This window comes from Schistocerca serialis, chromosome 8 (genome assembly GCF_023864345.2).
Source record: "Schistocerca serialis cubense isolate TAMUIC-IGC-003099 chromosome 8, iqSchSeri2.2, whole genome shotgun sequence".
Taxonomy (NCBI): Eukaryota; Metazoa; Arthropoda; class Insecta; order Orthoptera; family Acrididae; genus Schistocerca; species Schistocerca serialis.
In genome coordinates this window covers 100,864,873-100,889,669 of record NC_064645.1, presented here as the reverse complement: position 1 = coordinate 100,889,669, position 24,797 = coordinate 100,864,873, and the positions used below count along the sequence as shown (strand labels likewise).

At 43.9% G+C, this 24,797-nt stretch overlaps 1 protein-coding gene across 1 annotated transcript in view; it reads left to right on the top strand.

The window, feature by feature from the left end:
• The first annotated feature begins 1,220 nt into the window (after positions 1-1,220).
• Positions 1,221-24,797, top strand: part of LOC126416851 (uncharacterized) — a 1,707,974-nt gene continuing 1,684,397 nt past the window's right edge. Inside the window, exon 1 of the mRNA XM_050084734.1 lies at positions 1,221-1,264. Within this exon, the coding sequence (XP_049940691.1) occupies positions 1,222-1,264 (43 nt within the window). The 5' untranslated portion in view covers position 1,221. The remainder of the gene's footprint in view (positions 1,265-24,797) is intronic.

The following is a 24,797-nucleotide window of genomic DNA, read 5'->3' as shown; positions in this document are numbered from 1 at the left end:
GCTACTAGAAGAAATCTGTTACACAATTTCTGAAACAAGTTCATCTACTTTTTCTCTTCATGTAATTGATAGTCTCTGAAACAAACGAGTCAACATCCTGACCTATTTTGTATTTTTTCATTTAGTAAATCCTTATGGAATAACTTTCAGAGGCAACTTACCAAGTAGAAAAGAAGTACTGACTGCTCATACTTGAGCAGTAAGTATAATATGTGGTGTCCACCATCGTTTGTCATGGAAGTACGTCTTTGGGGAATGGGGGTGGGGGTTAGATATTTTAACTGCGCCGTCACAATTCATACAGTCGCTAATGAAACTGGTCAAAAATAATGTATCATAATTTGAGAATAAGTGATGTCCAGCCCTAAAACACTAGTGGGAAAAATTGTTACCGACTATAAAAGCAGTGAGTGGCTCAGAAATGAGTTCAATATCCAAGAACAAAATTTTTGATCATCTGTCCAATAGCATAAAACATCTGAAACGTAGTAAAATAAGTTTTAAACCTAACCTAACATCATTCTCTTGAATCTTTCCTTCTGTTTCATGGAAGAATTTCTATTTAAAAGCTGATACCCTGAAAGAAATATGTTTTTAAGCGTAGTTGCATGACGACCAAAAAGTATGTATTCGTTAACGTTAACACTAATCACGCATACATATCCTGTAAACTGAACCGTTCCACTTCATTTCTATAAAAGAATCCTTAAAATTATGTATGAAACATTTAATTCACTAACAGGTTAACTAACTTAGTCATGAACAGTAAACAATGTTTAGCTTCTCAGTGGATTCGTCGTAGGCGATCGTTTCATGTCTGTTCTTTCTTTCTTTCTTTTTTTAAAAAAAGAAAAAATAGTCACGTTCTTACCAACGCTAATGTCACCAGTACTTCCTTGCTATGAAACACAAGCAGTTTACGCAGCTTGTACATCACGTCTGTTGAATATTCAAGATCTCAGACCACGTGAGCTACTCGTTACCGACCATAGGCTGTTTACCTCAAGGGTATTCTGCTGTGTGCGTAAATGTGATACTGTGTATGCTTATCACGGTATGTGTGTGGAAACTGAGCTCATTTTTTTCTAATGTGCGAAATCAGTGTTCTCGGAATGTAATTACTGTTGGCAGTGCCTTGTGTGTTGTGGTGTAGCCACTAATTAGCGTATTCAGCTCCACGTCAGACAATAACACGTGCTTTCCTTTTCTGTTGCAGTTGCCATGTGTGTTCTCCCTGCCGCCGTCCACTGCTCCTCTGCCAAAGGTAAATGGTTCTCTCTCATATATCTACAATGAAATTACACACACACACACACACACACACACACACACACACACACACACACTGCGTCTGTGTGTGTGTGTTTGTATACACATAGGGTCATCCACGAAGATGCGCAAATATTTTAATATGATATTCTAGAAGTAAAACTAAAGAATAAAGGTCATATAAAAATACGTCCGCAAATGTTTAGTTACGGAGTTACGGCTAGTAAAAAATTTTGCCTGAAATTTAGCAACTTCTCTAACAAGAAACCATCGCAAAACTGTACGAGATAAAAGTAAAGCACGATTTCCATTTATTTTGTTGTTATTGGTCAGGTGAATGTAGGTCACGTCGTACGTGTGACATCCGGCGTCGATCGAAATCGTCGGTTGGGTTCCTGTTTAAAAAAAAAAAAAAAAAAAAAAAAAAAAAAAAAAAAAAAAAAAAAAAAAAAATCGAAATTTTACGTGTTCATTCGACAGAGTGGTCTCAAATTGGCCTAGTGCAATATTTGTTTCATCGACATGTATTAACAGGAACAGTAAAACACGAAGAATAACCGGTATTGCAGCAGCGAGAGGACCGCCATTGTCCGCGCTGCTCATTTGCTGCTGCAGTACTGGGCTATTCTCGTGTTTTATTGCCACTATTAACACATTGCGATAAAACTAATGTCGCGCTAGACTAATCTGGGGCCGCTGCGTCGAATGGACACACAAAATTCGGATTTAAAAATCATTTTGTTTGTAAAGGCAAACAAACGGACGCTATCCTTCGAGACGGGGCATCTCATGAGAGACGTAATGATCAGTATTTGCTTGGGCTTTCTCCAGGTACACACTGAAAGGACAAAATCTGATGGAACACCAGAGAAAATGCGCCTGACGTCCCATGTATATCACTGTTTGCTTTTTGGAGTTGGGTAAAGATTTGTCTTTTGAACTTGCCTACAGCTGAATGCTACACTATAGTATCCATATTTTTGGTGACACACTTTCTCGATTTGATGGGCACCACTTCATTCTGGTCCCAGCGAGACACACACACACACACACACACACACACACACATACAAAAAAAAGAAAAAGGTTCAACTGGCTCTGAGCACTATGAGACTTAACATCTGAGATCACCAGTCCCCTAGAACATAAAACTACTTAAACCTAACTAACCTAAGGACATCACACACATCCATGCCCGAGGCAGAATTCGAACCTGCGACCGTAGCGGTCGCGCGGTTCCAGACTGAAGCGCCGGCCGATGGTGGCCGAGCGATTCTGGCGCTACAGTCTGGAACCGCGCGACCGCTACGGTCGCAGGTTCGAATTCTGCCTCGGGCATGGATGTGTGTGATGTCCTTAGGTTAGTTAGGTTTAAGTAGTTCTAAGTTCTAGGGGACTTATGACCTCAGCAGTTGAGTCCCATAGTGCCCAGAGCCATTTGAACCATTTGAACCAGACTGAAGCGCCTAGAACCGCTCGGCCACAACGGCCTGCATCCAGACACTCGTAATATACAGTGCAGTCAGATTAAACACTCATGCTTTTTTTTCCTTCAGTGCAACTTAAGACTTCCCCTCACAAAATTCACTACAGATTTATAGTTTATAAAAATTTATAAATTGATGTGAAATCCGAAGATTAAAACAGAATTACGAGTGAACGAATGAGAATGAGATATGTACACAGATTTTAATTCTCGTCAACACATTCTGAGTTACCCTTCCTAGGAATTCTGCTAGGGTAACACTTGCAAGTCCTCCATTATATTATAGTGTGAGTGATTTACGACTTGGAGAAAGGCAATTAGGTTAGCGTCAAGCATGTCAAGGTGTCATAGGTAGGGCCTAGTTCATATTCCAACTGCTGTGCTGTTTTTACTTTTTGACAGGAGAATGACCTGCCCTTTGGGGCAGACTGGCTACGTGTTGCGATGGTGTTGAATGGCTAATGTTGATGACGTCATAGCTAACCCACTGATGTCCTCGCAGTCTTTGCAGTTTGCTCACGGTACTGTGACTCTTAATAGCGACAATATTGAAAATTGACTTCGTAGCGAAATGAAGGGCTTATTTCAGTAGTGGTACAAGTCTGTTACCTCCACTTTTCTGCCTATAATGGTTGTGAAGTTAATGATCCAAACAAACAGAAAGAAAGGTTTCATCTCTAGCAAGAAGCCATGTGCTTGAATATTTCTGGTATCTCAACTGCAGATTCTTCAGTGCTCATTTAACTTTAGGACTCTGTATCTTAAAATGACCAAAAATGGACTTGTACCGCTATTGAAATAAACCCTTCAGATGATAAAAGAGATTCGCACGTTTTGAAAGACGCGCATCACATACTCATATTTAGTGGATACACGAACCTTCTCGTTGCCTCCAGAACACCATTTGTCGTAAGAGTTCACGTGACGTACATATGCATGCTTTTTCTGTGCGTGCGAATGATAAGGCCCGTCAGAAGTTGATGCGTCCAATTTGCGGGTGCAAATTAGATGTGAAAAACCGTCCATAATTTTGTAATATGTTGTTACTGTGGAAATGGAGACTTTGATATTGGACAGTGCAAACTCTGGAAGATGGTAGACCCACACCTAAAAGAAAACTAATTCTAGTGTAACGGGACAGGCCATAGCGGTGTTCAGAAGCGAAGAAAGAACTCCAGAAACCAGGTGTTGAATGTCATCGGACGACGGTCTTCCAGTTCATTAAGTCAGCAACGGCCAGCAGCTTCCGTACCACCACTTCCGCGTGTAAGCGCGCTGGTAGTGGGCCAACCTTCGGGAAGCTTCGGCTTTTCACCCATTGGTTCGTGACGGCAGCCACACCTCAGTCATAATCCTCGGTTCCAGACGCTTCCGCGTTACACACAAACGCAGCATCTTTCTTTAAAGTCAGCCCAGAGCAGCTGCATCCAAATCCGACAGACCATCACGTACAGGCTGACCACCTGTTTTTAAGTAGCGTGTTCTTCCAAAGTATCTCATTGCCGGTTTCATAATGCAATATGCTGTTCCGACTAGCAAATCAAATCGAATCGCTAACGCTGCATAAAACTGGAAGCAGTAAGAATAGCAACTGTCAATGGTAGCAGTTTTAATTAAAACCATCTCTTTTCCCTTTGGTATGAGTAAGAGGTCTTGTAATTATGGTAGGCTTGCAGCTTTTGCCTGTTTGGCGACAGGGAAGAGTCCCTGGCCCAAAAGAGAAATATACTTTCTTGGTTAAACACAGCAAAATTCGTAAGAGCGGGGAAATGTTTATTACATCACTGACTGAGGGTGCGTTTCTGGATGAGGTATCGAATATATTGCTTCCCCCTACTTATACTTCCCGAGGAGATCACGAATTAAAAATTAGAGAGATTAGAGCGCGCACGGAGGCTTTCAGACAGTCGTTCTTCCCGCGAACCATACGCGACTGGAACGGGAAAGGGAGGTAATGACAGTGGCACGTAAAGTGCCCTCCGCCACACACCGTTGGGTGGCATGCGGAGTATAAATGTAGATGCAGATGAACTGTAAGGGTCGTAAAGTTATTCCTCTCGAGAGGCAGAGTCTCTACATCTACATCTACATCTACATTTATACTCCGCAAGCCACCCAACGGTGTGTGGCGGAGAGCACTTTACGTGCCACTGTCATTACCTCCCTTTCCTGTTCCAGTCGCGTATGGTTCGCGGGAAGAACGACAGTCTGAAAGCCTCCGTGCGCGCTCTAATCTCTCTAATTTTACATTCGTGATCTCCTCGGGAGGTATAAGTAGGGGGAAGCAATATATTCGATACCTCATCCAGAAACACACCCTCTCGAAACCTGGCGAGCAATCTACACCGCGATGCAGAGCGCCTCTCTTGCAGAGTCTGCCACTTGAGTTGATTAAACATCTCCGTAACGCTATCACGGTTACCAAATAACCCTGTGACGAAACGCGCCGCTCTTCTTTGGATCTTCTCTATCTCCTCCCTCAAACCGATCTGGTACGGATCCCACACTGATGAGCAATACTCAAGTATAGGTCGAACGAGTGTTTTGTAAGCCACCTCCATTGTTGATGGACTACATTTTCTAAGCACTCTCCCAATGAATCTCAACCTGGTACCCGCCTTACCAACAATTAATTTTATATGATCATTCCACTTCAAATCGTTCCGCACGCATACTCCCAGATATTTTACGGAAGTAACTGCTACCAGTGTTTGTTCCGCTAACATATAATCATACAATAAAGGATCCTTCTTTCTATGTATTCGCAATACATTACATTTGTCTATGTTAAGGGACAGTTGCCACTCCCTGCACCAAGTGGCTATCCGCTGCAGATCTTCCTGCATTTCGCTACAATTTTCTAATGCTGCAACTTCTCTGTATACTACAGCATCATCCGCGAAAAGCCGCATGGAACTTCCGACAATATCTACTAGGTCATTTATATATATTGTGAAAAGCAATGGTCCCATAACACTCCCCTGTGGCACGCCAGAGGTTACTTTAACGTCTGTAGACGTCTCTCCATTGATAACAACATGCTGCGTTCTGTTTGCTAAAAACTCTTCAATCCAGCCACACAGCTGGTCTGATATTCCGTAGGCTCTTACTTTGTTTATCAGGCAACAGTGCGGAACTGTATCGAACGCCTTCCGGAAGTCAAGGAAAATAGCATCTACCTGGGAGCCTGTATCTGTACCTCTTGCAGGTGATCCCAGGAAAGAGAAATCTGCTGACAGAGCACAGCAAGAGCGATTAGCGAGGGCGACCAACCTATTGTAAAGCTTCATTGCGTGTGATGCGAAAATAATCCTCTTTGGTAAAGACACTGATCTGGAGGACAGGAGAAAACTCGTCGGCTAAGAGTGTAGGAGCAGCCATTAGACCCGGAGACAAGCTGGAATGTTAGTTCAGAATTCAGTAAGGAGATCGGTGACTGATTGATAGTAATTATTTTAGGTGATTGGAGAGTTACCACGAGTGCGTACATGGAAATCATCTTATTGCCCGTAACTAGAAATCTGTTACCTAGAGCGGGAGATTTTCTTCCTTGTTCCCTGCGCCAAAAGAGAAATATACTTTATTCGTTAACCACAGCAGTAAGAGCAGGGAAATTGTTAGCATGTTTGTTACAGGCCGGCCGAAGTGGCCGTGCGGTTAAAGGCGCTGCAGTCTGGAACCGCAAGACCGCTACGGTCGCGGGTTCGAATCCTGCCTCGGGCATGGATGTTTGTGATGTCCTTAGGTTAGTTAGGTTTAACTAGTTCTAAGTTCTCGGGGACTAATGACCTCAGCAGTTGAGTCCCATAGTGCTCAGAGCCATTTGAACCATTTTTTGTTTGTTACATTATCACTGGTCAGACTCGCAAGGCCTGTTGCAGCTGATTAGCGAAATTTTGAAGCTGACAGAACCACCCAACTTTCGTAGAGGAGAGTAAGATGTGATGTGTTTCTCGTCAGGGAGTGTCAGAGCACACTAGCTCCCGAGACACAACAGAAGACACAACTCCACAGGGCTTCGAGACAGTATGCTTGGTCTTAGAGCTGCAGAGTAAGATGAGTTCAGCTTAGATCAGTAGTCAGATGCCGAGGCTGAACTAAGGAGTCTCAAACACTGCTGCAGCCAACTTCTGCAAGTGGTAAACATGCGCTGTGTTTGGAGCCACCGAGGTGAGGCGAGTGCAGAGCCATTCATCTTGGATCTGGCTTTCGTTTCTTTGATCTAATTTTTACAGCCAGCTCGGTGAACCCACCACGCACCTAGGAAGAGTACTGGCGTTTTTTTCATGTTGTTCTGGAACCTTTCTTAACTTATGAACCTTTATCGCAATCGTAGATTATATTCGTGACATCGTTTCTATTATATGTCGAGCTACGCATGTGAAGGCAGTCGTCTCTGTTTTCAATCTCCTGCCCGCTTAATAATTGATTGTATTCTTGATTCAATGGATAAAACATTTTCAGATGTCGTCATTTTTTTCTGTTTACCGGCTTTTCCTTAGTTGCTGTAATTCGTGGAGCTATGTACCGTCTATGCACCTATATGAAGGCAGTGTGTTTATTGCCATACGCGTTTCACCGGCTTTTGGGTAGGAAGGAACTTTCGTAGCACAATTTCCATACTGTGAATATATCGCTCGGTGCTACTTGAGATTTCCAGCGCTGTTGACACGTGTGTGGTTCAGGAGATACATTTGCTAGTTTTCATACTCCAGCTGGCCTATTTCTGGCGTTCTTTCATCCACATTTGTCACATCACATGTTTAACTTGCACTCTCCATTTGGTGACCAAAATGTGTGTTTTTGGTGTGTAGTGTTGACAACCATTGTATATATAAAAGGAAACATGTATTTCAGGCCACTGATGATGCTTCACAAATAAAGGAATCGAAACGTGTATGGCAATAAACAAACTGCCTTCATTTAGTTGCATAGACGGTACATACCTGCACGAATTTTTAGGTGCTGTTTAGCCATAAATCAGATTGATATAGTGATCCTTTGTTTCCTTCTGTAGTTTGGTGCATCCCACTAGCAATATGTCTGTGTGACATGTGGGACCCACACTTCCTTCCTTATTTGCACCAGCCCTGTTAATTTTATTAGAGAAGCCGTTATCCATTGCGCGATCTCATTTACTTTAAACTCGCATGGTCTAGTGGCGAGTTTTCTATCACTGCAGGTCTCCAGGGATAGAATCTGTAGCATTTGAGTGTTATGCTAAATAGCTCAACCAACACGTCACACTGTGTTGGTTGCAGTCATGGAGCCACGCTGTGTTCATGACGCAACCAACAATGCCGCCCCCGGGTATTGAACCAACGACCACTGCTTGACCGTTCAGGCCCTGGGCTGCCCTTCGCTCTTCTGCTTGGTCACCGGGATCAATCTGGCGTCTCTGCGCCGTCGGAACTCAGAAGCCGCCCGCCACTATTGTCCAGCCATAGGTCCAGAGTTAACCTCTGGGTGATGTGGCGACCTGTTGCAAGGTTCAAGGTGTCGCCGGCTCCGAAACGTCCACAGCAGAGCTGCGTCGAGTGTGTTGGCCCCCACCATTGTTTTAACTCCTGCGTGTCAGCAACGCCTCCCGAGCAACGTGTGTACTATATCGCACGCTGTTTACTTCATCTGTCTCGCCTGCCGCTAGGGGTGGATATACACTCCGTCGCAAAAGTATTCGGACAGCACGTAACGGCGCTTAATTTTGCAGTTTGTCGCATGAACAAATACAGAAAATGCACTTTGTAATGTATTTAGGACTCTGGGCACGATGTCGCAACGTGAAACACACGTCAAATACGAAGAATTGTTGTTGAACATGTGTCAGTTACGTAATATTTCCTGAAAACGGCATGGGAAGGTGCAACAAAAGTATTCGGACAAAGGCGGACAACGTGAGAGAACCGTTCATTCCGAGACGCACAGAGGGTGAAGCAACTGCAGTGTGACCGACATTTCCGCGAGACGATAGCGATGATTAGAAAACACGTATCGCGAGCCTGTGCAGGTCGATGATGGGACGCAAAGGGAAGTGTTCTACATTCGAGCAAAGGCAACTTGTCGTTTATCATCACGCGAAGGGGAAAACCTCCAGGGAAATTGCCGCAATAGTGAACATGAAGAAAAGTACAGTTCTCGACATTATTGAACGGTTCGAGAAAGAAAACCGATTGGAATTCCGTTACAGTACAGGACATTTTCACAGAGAGATGGACGTGTGATTGCGCGAAAGGTACAACAGAATCCAAAAATATCTGCCACACGAATTGCAAGTGAGGTGGAGGAAGACCTTGGTATAAAAGGTCATCCCGAAACCGTGCGGAGAGTACTACGACGGTCGCAGTACCATGGTCGAGTGGCACGGCGAAAGCCATTCATAAATGCAGTGAACCAGAAGGAACGTATACAGTTTGGGAGGAAATACGCCGAATACGATCAGGCTTGGTGGAATCGGGTGATATTTTGCCACGAATGTAAATTTACATTATAGCAAAGCGACGGAAAGGCAAACGTGTGGCGAAAGACCAATGAAGAGCTGAATCCAAGGAACATCAAACCAACAGTAAAATTTGGAGGTGGGAGCATCATGGTGTGGGGATGCATGTCCGGCAATGGTGTCGGTGATTTAGTGTTCATTGATGATACGATGAACAAGGAAGCGTATATGAATATACTGCGTGGACTTTTGAAGCAGAGTGCACGACATCTAGGTACTGTGAACAACTTTCATTTTTATCAGGATAATGATCCCAAGCATACCACGCATATTGTACAAATGTGGTTGCTCTTCGATTGCCCGAAAGTATTGCACCCCCTTCCCCAGTCACCAGACCTTAACCCAATCGGAACTTTTGTGGGATGAATTGAAACGGACCCTCCGCGCGGACAACATCTACACGAAAGAGACCTTGAAAGAGAAACTGCGCCAAGAATGGGAAAATATAGGTCCAGATTTCACGAAAAAACTTGTGGAAAGTATGCTTCGTACATTGGAGGAAGTATTGAAAATGAAAGGTAGACCCACAAGGTATTGACATTTTCGTCGTACAACCTATGAACACTTATTGGACAGTGTCCGAATACTTTTGTAGCAGCAGGGTGTGCAGGATGTTTCATTTTTGTTTTTAATTTTTCTGGTATTTATGTTTTGGAAACGAAGTAAGACAATAATTCTTTTGCAATTAATGTTGTTACGCATATGTATTGCTAATAAATATGTTTGGATTTCATTGTCAGTGTTTCTCGAGTACTCATTTTGAAACTTCCCACTGTCCGAATACTTTTGCGACTGAGTGTATTACGAGCCATTTGCAAACAGCGCCAGAGAAGAGAGTGTACCCGAATGCGAGTTCCAGTTAACATATTTATAAAGAGCTGTTTATGTTCACTGACTGTTTGTCTGCAACTTCCCACAACGTGACACCGTCTCCCAAACCATTAAAAGAACGCAGGACGCTTCAGATGGGAGTCAAGGTCATCATGACACACACCAGCACAGATCGCATCAACTAGCAGCTGTCATTCGTTCCCCAGATAGGTACAGAATATCTGTAAAGTGGCATGCTCCAAGAATAATTAAAGGTCGTGGCTACAAAGGAAACTGCTTACAAAAAACTCGTGAAACTAGTCTTTGAATCCAGAATGAAATATTCACTCTGCAGTGAAGTGCGCGTTGATAGGAAACTTCCTGGCGGATTAAAACTGTGCCTCGGACAGAGACTCTAACTTGAGAATTTGCCTTTCGGGGGCAAGTACTCTACCACCTGAGCTATCCACAACTTTACTTCCGCCACTACCGCGTCCCCTACCTTCCAAACTTCACAGGAGCTCTCGTGCAGACAATGCAGAACTAGCACTCCTGGAAGAAAGGACAGTGCGGATACATGGCTTAGCCACAACCTGAGGGATGCTTCCAGAATGAAATTTTCACTCTGCAGCGGAGTGTTCACTGATGTGAGACCCCGCTGCAGAGTGAAACTTTCATTCTGGAAGCATCCCCCATGCTGAAGGTAAGCCATGTCGCCGAACATCCCCCAGGCTGAGACCTGAGTTTCTCCTTGTGTATACAAATTTCAAATAACTTCTGGGAATTCAGCCAGGTAACACTTTCAGCGACCGCCAATATTTCGGCGGGAGAACACCCCGCCATTTTAAAGGCAAACTGCAACGCACAGGCGACGTACATGACAATTTAAAACCTCGGTTCTCGAACTGAAGCAGGAAAGATAACACACACATTGAATACTAGTGCCACCAAAGATGACCGAAGTCAGAGCTATCGATAGTGAGACTACGAATTCGCATGTGAGGTAGCATTGACTCTGTCTCCCTGTTTTCTGACAAGGAAGAGAGCCGGATTCCAAACAGAGTTCAAACAGAACTCTCCATCCCTGTTAACGAGGTTGCTCGCTAATTTAATCTCAACTGCCTCCTTAATAACACTGTCCCAATAGCTGGACGTGCATGCCAATATCTCGGTGTTATTATATAACACGGGGTGACCGGTGTCCAAGCAATGTTCGGCAATAGCAGATCTATTTGGCTACTGTAATCGTGTGTGCCGTTTATGCTCAGTACATCGGTCCTCCACGGTCCTGATAGTTTGACCAATATGTGCCATGCCGCAGCTACGATATACATCCTCCTTACGCAGACCAATATCATCCTTAACAGAACTCAAAAGCGCTCTAATTTCAGATGGAGGTCGGTAAACACATTTCACATCGTATTTCCGTAAAATACGACCGATCTTGTTGGACGTGTTTCCTACGTAACGCAGAAAGGCAGTAGACTTAGGTGTTGACTCAGAATTACCATCAATCACCCGATGTACAGTTGGTCGATAGCACAAGGCACGTACAATCTGTCTATCACTTTGATATTTTTCTGAGCTGACAAAGCGTGGGACTTTCGGAGAACTTAACAATATTACTATTCCATCCTACGTGAACTTTATGATGCTGCGGATTACGCCGTTCTGCGAATTACGGATGTTATGAGTGTAAAGGCAAAATTGTTGACCTTGAAAAGAATACAAATGGAAGGGTTGAAAAAGGGATCCATGCCACGATCATTGGTGACGGAAGAACTGACTTCATTTGCTTCGGCATCAGACCTGTCGCCGACGCGCTTGTGTTCATTTTCTCACTACAAATAATGGACTATCGTATCGGAGCAAGCTGATATAGCGCGTGTCCTACACCAATACTATGTAGACATTTACGACATCGATGAGTCCAGTGCAACCTTCTATGATCCACACGTCATGATCTTGGCTACGGCACTTGCATCTGAACGTAATAGAACGTCCTTAGGTGCGTTTCAGCCTGAGGAAGTTCACAAAATTATATTGGGATCGCCTTTTCAAAAGTCTCCGGGTCAGGATGGACTTCCCAAGGAATTTTACGTGTGCTTTTGGCCATTGTTGGGTGCTACCGTTACGTCTCTTTTGAATTAAATGTTCCAGGGTAGAGTTGTGCCGATGTCGTTCAAAGTGAGAAAAATTGTTTTAATCGCATGGCACCAGCTTCCCCTGATAGCTTTCGCCCAATTACTTCTTTAACCTTCGATTATAAGAGTTTGGCGAGGGCAATTAATAGTAGGATGTCGTCTCTGATGGACATGATTGTTCCAAAACATCGAAGGTGCGTACCTGGTCGTACCATTGTTATCACTATAGTGGAGTGTTGTGGCGTGGTTTCGGATGCTGCTGTAACATCCGTCCCTTGTGCACTCGTTTGCTACACTTTGATAAGGCATTTGATCGTGTTAACCACAACGTTTTGCTCCGGATTACGGAGGCAGTTGGTTTTACTGTTGACACACGGCGAGTGCTCCAAATTTGTGTACGGGTATTTCAACTTTGATGGTTGTTAATGGCCAACTAACTGACGCCCCCCCCCCCCCCCCCCTCCGATAAACATCCGTCTGGGAGTTCCTCAAGGAAGCCCGCTGTCAAAGACTTTTGTTTGTGTTGTCTCTGGCGCACGTACTTCGGATGCTAGCATCCCAGCTGACAGGCTGGACGCTTTCCGGAAGGTTTATAGCTTTTCGTGCATACGTGGATGATTTGATAGTTCTGCTCCGCAATTCTGCGGAGATACTTCGACTAAAGGCTTTAATCGATTATTATTGTCAGAGTTTAGGTGCACTACTTAATGAAGGTAAATCCAGGCTTCTCACTTTACGAGGTTTTGATGATGCCTTTGTTCCATGGGCTACTGTGGTGGATTGGCATACGACTCTCTGTATCATCATTAATCGTTGTCCACTCAAAATGGCGACGCTCACCTGCAAGTCTGTTACGGAAAATATTCAGGGAGCGATACTAGAACGTGGAAGGCATTTTCTTACTCTGCTCCAGAAAGTCCGAATACTGGATACATATGACTCGTATTTCGCTTACGGTATGATGTGGTCACGAAGCGAAGGAAGACGGCAGATGCTATATGTGCGACGTACTGTTTTGATGATGACTCAAGAAACTCTCACATTCAAGTCTCGTTTATTTCTCTGTGTCCGTCCTGCTAGTCTTGAACCTCCTATTGATGTTGGTCACATAAATTATAAGATAAAACACATTCGTGACTTCTATCTTGTGGTGAGCTATTTAGGAGCTGACATTTTGTGGAGACCCGTCCTCACCATGAAATTCCTACAGACTGGTTGGAAAGGAGTCCGATGCCCGAGCCTCGTTGAAAGAGGATCGCCGAAAACAAACAGGACGACAGTTTGATGCAATACCAGTCTTCCGATTTTGTCGATGCATGTGGCTTCCTCTTGGTGTATAGTAGTAAATGATTCCAACGAATGAGCGACCTTTCCTTATTGGGTTTAGTGACACGGATTTATGCAGTCGTTGTACGTCCACAGATACGATACGACATCGCTTTACTTGTGGAGGTCATATGACAAATTGGTCTTGGATTAGGACGCAATTTGCTTTCCTTACCCGATCTTCTGAGACTTTATACACTAAGGACACCATATTGCCCCCAGATTCTGCTCTCTTTCAACAGTAGAAAACCCATACAGTTATATGGTTGCTGTGATACTTCGTTCATTATACTGTAGAAGGCGAGGGGAGAGATCACATAAACTTCATGCAGTACATGATCACGGCCTATTGGACATGCTAGCAAATGCCCCGATATCGAGACCTCTACGCCAACAATTTAATCTTGTTTTCCGTCGATAACGTGTTGGTTAATTTCATTTTTCTGATGATTGGTGTTTCCCTTGTTATGTATGTTTTCCACCTGATTTGCTACAGCTTGTTCTCTCCTACTTAACCTGCTCGTTTTGTTTTGTGTTTCGACACAGTGTCACTCCAGTTCCAATGTAAAAAGTGTATAGATGAAGTATATATACACATGAGCCTATACAATACTTGAAATGAGTTTTGAATTTTTCTTGCACTGCTATTTCGAATAGAACCAGATCTCGTTGTCTTTCTGCTTGTAGATTCTAACTAAAAATTTAAAAAACCTAAATCAATATAAAAAACCTATAAAAAAAATTGTTTACACATATCATGAGATCTTGGAGGTGGTTTTTCGGCTGTGTGCCCGACTTCGTTTTCCCTTTCTTCTTTCATTATTATTATTCTGTTATCATAATTAATTTTTTTTCCCTTTTGCAGCTTATATTACATGATGATTTGACTATTTTCTATTGAAGTTTCATGATAGTACCAAGTCATTCTGATAATAGAAAAAAAGTGGTAGAGCACTTGCACGTGAAAGGCAAAGATCCCGAGGTCGAGTCTCGGTCCTGGACACTCTTTTAACCTGCCAGGAAGTTCGATCTTTGAATCTTTCTCAACAACGTGGAAACCATACGACTAAGATGGGTTTGAATCCCAGACTTCACATTAGTCGTACGGTGTTCACTGACTCGGGCACCCAACCCATCAGGCTTTTCCAGTTCAACGAAGACGAGTTGCAATGTATTGTTAGTGGGAACTTATTTCTCACTGTAAAACGCATGTAAGCTTCGAAAATTAAGTAAGAAATGGTAACAATAGCTTCCAAAATTGAAGTGAAAATACCACCTGGTACTGTAACGAGTTCGTTCTTTGCTTCGTCTCTTAGAGTGGATATCACTGTGTAGGATCGCGACACCCGTGCCACAGAGACATCTACTGATAGCGCAAATGGCTCTGAGCACTATGGGACTTAACATCTGTGGTCATCAGTCCCCTAGAACTTAGAACTACTTAAACCTAACTAACCTAAGGACAGCACACACATCCATGCCCGAGGCAGGATTCGAACCTGCGACCGCAGCAGTCGCGCGGTTCCGGACTGCGCGCCTAGAACCGCGAGACCACCGCGGCCGGCTCCGCAGAACAATTTGGCATTTGTATAACAAGAGTTGCCCTATAACAGCTGTACCATTTTTTTTCTCTGGAGGCTTCCGTCAAATCTTATGAGTAATCGCAATAGGGACGCGAGTGGACCAAGTCAACGCATCTGCAGTTGCCAGTTAATATAGCATATAAATAAAGTGAAAGAATAATAACAGTAACAAATGTGAAATAACAGAAAAAATTTAAAGTTAAAATTAACACATTGTCGGAGGTCATGGAATTCTCAGGAGCGAAATCATGGCAGTGTCGCTATCGATAACAGGCCAAAATCGTGGGTTTAATCGATTCCCGGGAAGAATGAGCTGCCTATATACAGGGTGAGTCACCTAACATTACCGCTGGACACATTTCGCAAACCACATCAAATACTGGTCGATTCGATTCCACAGACCGAACGTGAGGAGTGGGGCTAGTGTAATTGGTTAATACAATCCATAAAAAAATGCACGGAAGTATGTTTTTTAACACAAACCTACGTTTTTTAAAATGGAACCACGTTAGTTTTGTTAGCACATCTGAACATATAAACAAATACGTAATCAGTGCCGTTTGTTGCATTGTAAAATGTTAATTACATCCGGAGATATTGTAACCTAAAGTTGACGCTTGAGTACCACTCCTCCGCTGTTCGATCGTGTGTATCGGAGAGCACCGAATTACGTAGGTATTCAAAGGGAACGGTGATGAACCTTAGGTACAGAAGAGACTGGATAGGTTGGTTGGTTGGTTTGGGGATGGAGACCAGACAGCGAGGTCATCGGTCTCATTGGACTAGGGAAGGATGGGGAACGAAGTCGGTCAGGCCCTTTGAGATGAACCATCCCGGCATTTGCCTGGAGCGATTTAGGGAAATGACGGAAAACTTAAATCAGGATGGCCGGACGCGGGATTGAACCGTCGTCCTCCCGAATGCGAGTCCAGTGTCTAACCACTGCGCCACCTCGCTCGGTAAGAGACTGGAACAGCACATTACGTCCACATGCTAACACCTTTTTATTGGTCTTTTTCACTGACGCACATGTACATTACCATGAGGGGTGAGGTACTCGTCCGACGAGCGTTTCATAGGACATGGAGGACGCATAAATTGGCCAGCCCGTTCTACTGATCTTACACCTCTGGACTTCTTTCTGTGGGGTATGTTATAGGAGAATGTGTACCGTGATGTGCCTACAGCCCCAGAGGATATGAAACAACGTACTGTGGCAGCCAGCGGTGACATTACACCAGAAGTACTGCGGCGTGTACGACATTCATTACGCCAGAGATTGCAATTGTGTGCAGCAAATGATGGCCACCACATTGAACATCTATTGGCCTGACATGTCGGGATACACTCTATTCCACTCCGTAATTGAAAACGGAAACCACGTGTGTACGTGTACCTCACCCCTCATGGTAATGTACATGTGCGTCAGTGCAAAAGACAAATAAAAAGGTTTTAGCATGTGGACGTAATGTGCTGTTCCAGTCTCTTCTGTACCTAAGTCCATCACAGTTCCCTTTGGATCCCTACGTAATTCGGTGCTCTCCGATACACACGATCGAACAGCGGAGGAGTGGTACTCAAGCATCAACTTTAGGTTACAATATCTCCGGATGTAATTAACATTTTACAATGCAGCAAACGGCACTGATTACGTATTTGTTTATATGTTCAGATGTGCTAACAAAACTAACGTGGTTCCATTTAAAAAAACGTAGGTTTGTGTTAAAAACATACTTCCGTGAATTTTTTTATGGTGTGTATTAACCAATTACACTAGCTCCTCTCCTCACGTTCGGTCTGTGGAATCGATTCGTCAGTATTTGATGTGGTTTACGAAATATATCCAGCGGTAACGTTAGGTGACTCACCCTGTATATGACTACGTTTGCTCGGTACGCGAGTCCTTCTCGCACTTATCTGGATTTTTTACGGCTAATGAGTGTAGAATTTGGATTGAGGGTGAATCGAAGAAAGACGAAAGTAATGAGAAGTAGCAGAAATGAGAACAAAGAGAAACTTAACATCGGGATTGATTGTCACTGACCAGACGAATTTAAGGAAGTCTGCTACGTAGGCAGCAAAATGACCAATGACGGACGGAGGAAGGAGGACCTAAGTAGCTGACTAGCACTGGCATAAACGACATTCCTGGCCAAGAGAAATCTACTAGCATCAAACATAGGCCTCAATCTGAGGAAGCTGTTTCTGAGAATGTACAGCATTACCTGGTAGTGAAACATGTCCTGCGGGGAAAAACGGGACAGAAGAGAATCGAAGCATTCAAGATGTGGTGCTACAGACGAATGCTGAAAATTAGGTTGATTGATAAGGTGAAGAATGAGTAGGTTCTGCACACAATCGGAGAGGAAAGGGATATGTGGAAAACACTGACAAGCAGAAGGGACAGGATGATAGGAGTCTGCTAAGACATCAGGGAATGACTTCCATTGTACTAGAGAGATCTGTAGAGGGTAAAAACTAGAATAATCAAGCAAATAATTGAGGACGTAGGTTGCAAGTGCTTCTGTGAGATGAAGAGTTTGGCACAGGAGAGGGATTCGTGGAGGGCCGCATCCGCATCAAACCAGTCAGAAAATTGATGACTCAAAAAAAATGAAAGCATCAGTGTTTCCGTCAACACTTTTGCAATGTAGCTTTAACACATGGTAGTATTGCGGTATAGCACGACAATATTGCTGATGAACATGTTGTTACAAGTAGTAGTTGCCAAGGTTTGGCCGGTTTGGTCTTCCAATGTTGGAGAATATTTCGTATGGCTGGGCGACTGAGTCATATGTAAATGATGTAAATGCTTCCCTCTCGCTGTCATCCTTACTTCACTTACGAGGGGCGTTTGAAAAGTCCGTGGAAAAATAAAAACTACTTACGTGTTTGGGGTAGACCTATTTTATTTTTCGACAAAGTCTCCTTTTAGACTTACACACTTCGTCCAACGCTGTTCTAATTTGTTGATCCCTTCCGAATAATAGTAATTGTCCAAGTCTGCAAAATAGCTACTAGTTGCTGCAATCACTTCCTCGTTTGAATAAAATCTTTGTCCCCCCAGCCATTTCTTCAAATTGGGAAACAAATTATAGTCCGAGGGAGCCAAGTGTGGCGAATAGGGGGGATATCAAACGAGTTGGAATCCTATTCCCATTAATTTTGCGACAACAACTGCTGTGGTGTGTGCTGGTGCATTGTCGTGATGGAAAAGGACTTCCTTGCGGTCCAATCGCCGGCGTTTTTCTTGCAGCTCGCTTTTCAAACGGTCCAATAATGATAAATAATATGCACCGGAGATAGTTTTACCCTTTCCTAGATAGTCGATGAGGAGTATCGCTTGCGAATCCGAAAAGACAGTTGCCATAACCTTTCGTGCCGACTGAATGGTCTTCACCTTTTTGGTGCAGATTCTCCCTCGGTAATTCATTGTTTGGATTGTTGTTTGGTCTCAGGAGTATAGTAAGATATCCATGTTTCATCCACAGTGACGATGCATAAAGTCCTGCGTGTTCTTCCTAAACAGCTGCAAACCACCCTTGCAACACTTAACACGATTCCGTTTTTGGTCAAGTGTGAGCAATCGCGGAACCCATCTTGTGGATATCTTTCTCATGTCCAAATGTTTATGCAAAATATCATGTACCCCTTCATTCGAGATGCCCACAGCACTGGCAATCTCATGCACCTTAACTCTTCTGTGACTTTTCAAACGCCCCTCGTACTTATGCCGTCAGCGCGTCGCATAATCTCAGCCGTGAAACAATATTATTTCGCTTATTTCAAAAAATTGGGACGCATGCGTATAGGCACGCTCTTTGTTTGTTGTATGCAAACATATACTGATGAGCCGGCCAGAGCGGCCGAGCGGGTCTAGGCGCTACAGTCTGGAACCGCGCGGACGCTACGGTCGCAGGTTCGAATCCTGCCTCGCGCATGGATGTGTGTGATGTCCTTAGGTTAATTACGTTTATGTAATTCGAAGTTCTAGGGGACTGATGACCTCAGCAGTTAAATCCCATAGTGCTCAGAGCCATACACTGATGACCAACACCAAAATATTAACTTAAACATTTGAGTCCTTGAGTGCTTCCACAAAGCGCTGCGAAGTGTGGTACCAAGAGGCATATGTGCTACTTATAGATACATCAAACGTTTGTATGAGCCACTAGTAACCAAAAACCGAACGGTGAGAGCCAGTGAGGTTGTCTACAGATGTACAACCTTTCATATTAGTTTTGATGTTACCAGTTCATGAACAAGTTTCTTTTGCCTCAAATTGAAGTCGTGTGTCAGTACCAGAGCTGCGTATCTAGCATCAGTTGCAGAGCTACAATTTCGGAAGCAGTTCGTTTTCAAAAAGCAGCGCATCCACAAAGCCAGATTTATCTTCATCTAGTTAACTTCTTTCCTTGTGGAATGCAATTGTGGGAGACCCATACTCACTTCCAGTAGCTCATTTTCATCCATTTTGCGGCAATACTATGGTCCGTGGAAACATTTCTCGCGCTGAAATATATTGCAGCAAATATTGCCGGGAAAATATTGTCGGTCATTGTCAGCCAGACAATGTTACCAACATACTGCTGCAATTTGTTGCAAGCAACATTATTGTGCTACATTTTCGGCAATATGCAATTTCCATCGTATTTGTGAACGTACCTTTACTACGTCATATACATTGCCAAATCAGCAACAACTCCGCAACCCACTGCCGTCTTCCCGAAAGGAAGATCTGAGAACGGATAACGGAGGGGTGCCAGGTCTAAAAATATAGTCTGACTCAGCATTATACTCAGCCGGAGATTTTACCCTGAAAGCGGGATACCTGTTTTAAAGGGGAATCTACAGATGAGTATTCTCAATCAACTATTATACTGGAAGATCAACGTTAAACGTGCTTAAACTAGACAATCAGCAAACAGTCTTATAATTTAGCAATTATGACAGCAACTAAGTCGTCAGTCTCCTTCCTAACATAAGATTACGTCAAAGTAATATAAAAGTTCTTCATTAAACTAAACATCATTATCTTCTGGAACGGAAAACGGAAACATATTCAATAATTTCGGTCATTTCAACTATACTTACAAAGAAAAGACAGTAACCTTTAGTAACGGTAAGTATTAATACTTCTCATAGGAATCAACTTTATTAAGGACGTTATTTTTCTTGTAAAATCATGTCGTCTAACTTTTGTCAGGTTTATCTTTCAACACGAGCGACGCACGAACGTCATGGGGCATGGCAGGTCGCTATCGGGTAATCTACATATTCCTACTTTCAAGACAAGGAAACTGAAGACATTAGCAGCAGTGGTCTTTGATTTATACCAATGGGACAAGTTTAAAATTTGTTCTGCTCCGGGATAGAATCAGCTCTTCTGATAACTATGACGATGCGGGTACCACTACGCCAGTCGACCTCTGTGGCCGAGCGGTTCTACGCGCTTCAGTCCGGAACCACGCTGCTGCTACGCTCGCAGGTTCGAATCCTGCCTCGGGCATGGATGTGTGTGATGTCCTTAGGTTAGTTAGGTTTAAATAGTTCTAAGTTCTAGGGGACTAATGACCACAGCAGTTGAGTCCCATAGTGCTCAGAGCCATTTGAACCATTTTTTTGTTCCTCTGGAGGTATAAGTAAGGAGAAGCAATATATTCGATACCTCATCCAGAAACGCACCCTCTCGAAACCTGGACAGCAAACTACACCGCGATGCAGAGCGCCTCTCTTGCAGAGTCTGCCACTTGAGTTTGCTAAACTGTTAACGCTATCACGCTTACCAAATAACCCTGTGACGAGACGCGCCGCTCTTCTTTGGGTCTTCTCTATCTTCTCCGTCAACCCGATCTGGTACTGATCCCACACTGATGAGCAATACTCAAGTATAGGTCGAACGAGTGTTTTGTAAGCCAACTTCTTTGTTGATGGACTACATTTTCTAAAGACTCTCCCAATGAATCTCAACCTGGCACCCCCTTACCAACAATTAATTTTATATGATCATTCCACTTCAAATCGTTCCGTACGCATACTCCCAGATATTTTACAGAAGTAACTGCTACCAGTGTTTGTTCCACTATCATATAATCATACAATAAAGGATCCTTCTTTCTATGTAGTCGCAAAACATTACATTTGTCTATGTTAAGGGTCAGTTGCCACTCACTGCACCAAGTGCCTATGCGCTGCTGATCTTCCTGCATTTCGCTGCTATTTTCTAATGCTGCAACTTCTCTGTATACTACAGCATCATTCGCGAAAAGCCGCATGCAACTTCCGACACTATCTACTAGGTCATTTATATATATTGTGAAAAGCATTGGTCCCATAACACTCTCCTGTGGCACGCCAGAGGTTACTTTAACGTCTGTAGACATCTCTCCATTGAGAACGACATGCTGTGTCCTGTTTGCTAAAAACTCATCAATCCATCCACACGGCTGGTCTGATATTCCGTAGGCTCTTACTTTGTTTATCAGGCGACAGTGCGGAACTGTATCGAACGCCTTCCGGAAGTCAAGGAAAATGGCGTCTACCTGCGAGCCTGCATCTAGTATTTTCTGGGTGTCATGAACAAATACAGCGAGTTGGATCTCACACGATCGCTGTTTCCGGAATCCATGTCGATTCCTACAGAGCAGATCCTGGGTTTCCTCAAATGACATAATACGCGAGCAAAAAACATGTTCTAAAATTCTACAACAGATTGATGTCAGAGATATAGGCCTATAGTTTTGCGCATCTGCTCGACGGCCCTTCATGAAAACTGGAGCTACCTGTGCTCTTTTCTAATGATTTTGACCCTCCGTTCCTCTAGAGACTTGCGGTACACGTCTGTTAGAAAGGGGGGGGGGGGGGGAGGGCAAGTTCCTTCGCGTACTCTCTGTAGAATCGAACTGGTATCCCGTCAGGTTCAGTGGACTTTCCTCTGTTGAGTGATTTCAGTTGCTTTTCTGTTCCTTGGACACTTATTTCGATGTCAGCCATTTTTTCGTTCGTGCGAAGATTTAGAGAAGGAACTGCAATGCGGTCTTACTCTGTGAAACAGCTTTGGAAAAACGTGTTTAGTATTTCAGCTTTACGCGTGTCATCCTCTGTTTCAATGCCATCGTCATCATCCCGGTGTGTCTGGGGAGAGAGTGGAATGGGACGAGGCGAGGACCGAAGTGACACCCTGCATCTCCCACAATCACTGCAACAGGGCAAGGACGATGGCAGCATTGAAAGTTTGGAGTAGTGGTCAGTTGACGCCGTGTTAATCGATGCACCTGCCTGCAGGCCCTTTTCCTCTACAGTACCACAGCGGAAACAGAAAACATGCCTGTGACAAAAGCGCGCTACCCTAGGATGGTAAACATTGCTGTGAGCAAGCCCTCTTCTGACAGTGTTATAAACGTGCTTCTTTGTCCGTCAGTAATTTCCATCGCAGTTCCCTATCGTCATCCAAGTGTTGTTCATTACCTACAACAGCCTGTTCCAGCATGCGAAGCCTCCGGGGGACAGCGCGGTGGGCACAAACACAAGTGAGCAGGGCTGTGCAAACGGCTGACCCAAGGCCGGCGTACAACCGGCCAATAACACACGCGATCGCGTTCCACTAGCCCAGCGCACGGGGCCAGGGCAGTTACGCAGTTCACACAAAGGAGGGCACCCTTGTCCCAAGGGCAAAGGTTTGAACACGTTAGTCCACAAGATTTTGCCGGCGTATAACGGACCTACACTTCCTGTTCTACATCTACACTCAGTCGCAAAAGTATTCGGACCGTGGGAAGTTTCAAAATGAGTACTCGAGAAACACTGACTATGAAACCCAAACATATTTATTAGCAATATATATGCGTAACAACATTAATTACACAAGAATTATTGTATTAACTCGTTTCCAAAACATAAATACCAGAAAAATTAACAACAAAAATGAAACATCCTGCGCACCCTGCTGCTTCAGAAGTATTCGGACACTGTCTAATAAATGTTCATAAGTTGTACGACGAAAATGTCAGTACCTTGTGGGTCCACCTTTCATTTTCAATACCTCCTCCAATGTACTAGGCATACTTTCCACGAGTTTTTTCGTGAAATCTGGGCCTATATTTTCCCATTCTTGGCGCAGTTTCTCTTTCAAGGTCTTCTTCCTATAGATGTTGTCCGCGCGGACGGTGCGTTTCAATTTATCCCACAAAAGTTCCGATTGGGTTAAGGTATGGTGACTGGGGAGGGTGGTGCAATACTTTCGGGAAATTGAAGAGCAACCACATTTGTACAATATGCGTGGTATGCTTGGGATCATTATCCTGATAAAAATGAAAGTTGTTCGCAACACCTAGATGTCGTGCATTCTGCTTCAAATGTCCTCGCAGTATATTCAAAAACGCTTCCTTTTTCATCGTATCATCAATGAACACTAAATCACCCACACCATTGCCGGACATGCATCCCCACACCATGATGCTCCCACCTCCAAAATTTACTGTTGGTTTGAGGTTCCTGGGACTTAGCTCTTCATTGGTCTTTCGCCACACGTTTGCCTTTCCGTCGCTTTGCCATAATGTAAATTTATATTCGTCGCAAAATATCACCCGATTCCACCAAGCCTGATCGTATTCGGCGTATTCCCCCGCAAAGTGCATACATTTCTTCTGGTTCACTGCATTTATGAATGGCTTTCGCCGTGCCACTCGACCATGGTACTGCGATCGTCGTAGTACTCTCCGCACGGTTTGGGATGAACTTTTATACCAATGTCTCCCTCCACCTCACTTGCAATTCGTGTGGCAGATATTTTCGGATTCTGTTGTACCTTTCGTACAATCACACTTTCATCTCTCTGTGAAAATGTCCGTGGCCGTCCTGTACTGCAACGGAATTCCAATTGGTCTTCTTTCTCGAACCGTTTAATAATGTCGTGAACTGTACTTTTCTTCATGCTCACTATTGCGGCAATTTCCCTGCAGGTTTTCCCTTTCGCGTGATGATAAACGACAAGTTGTCTTTGCTCGAAGATAGAACACTTCCCTCTGCGTCCCATCATCGACCGGCACAGGCTCGCGATACGTGTTTACTAATCATCGCTATCGTCTCGCGGAAATGTCGGACACACTGCAGTCGCTTCACCCTCTGTGCGTCTCGGAATGAACTATTCTCTCACGTTGTACGCCTTTGTCCGAATACTTTTTGCACCTTCCCATGCCATTTTCAGGAAATATTACGTAACAGACACACGTCCAACAATAATTTTCGTATTTGACGCGTGTTTTACGTTGCGACATCGTACCCAGAGTCTCAAATACAGGGTTATTACAAATGATTCAAGCGATTTCACAGCTCTACAATAACTTTATTATTTGAGATATTTTCACAATGCTTTGCACACACATACAAAAACTCAAAAAGTTTTTTTAGACATTCACAAATGTTCGATATGTGCCCCTTTAGTGATTCGGCAGACATATAGCCGATAATCAAGTTCCTCCCACTCTCGGCGCTCACTGCAGGCCGACCCGTTGGTTTCCCCTTACAGAGGCATCCAGAAGCTTTAAACTGTGCATACCATCGCCGAATGGAGTTAGCAGTTGGTGGATCTTTGTTGAACTTCGTCCTGAAGTGTCGTTGCACTGTTATGACTGACTGATGTGAGTGCATTTCAAGCACGACATACGCTTTCTCGGCTCCTGTCG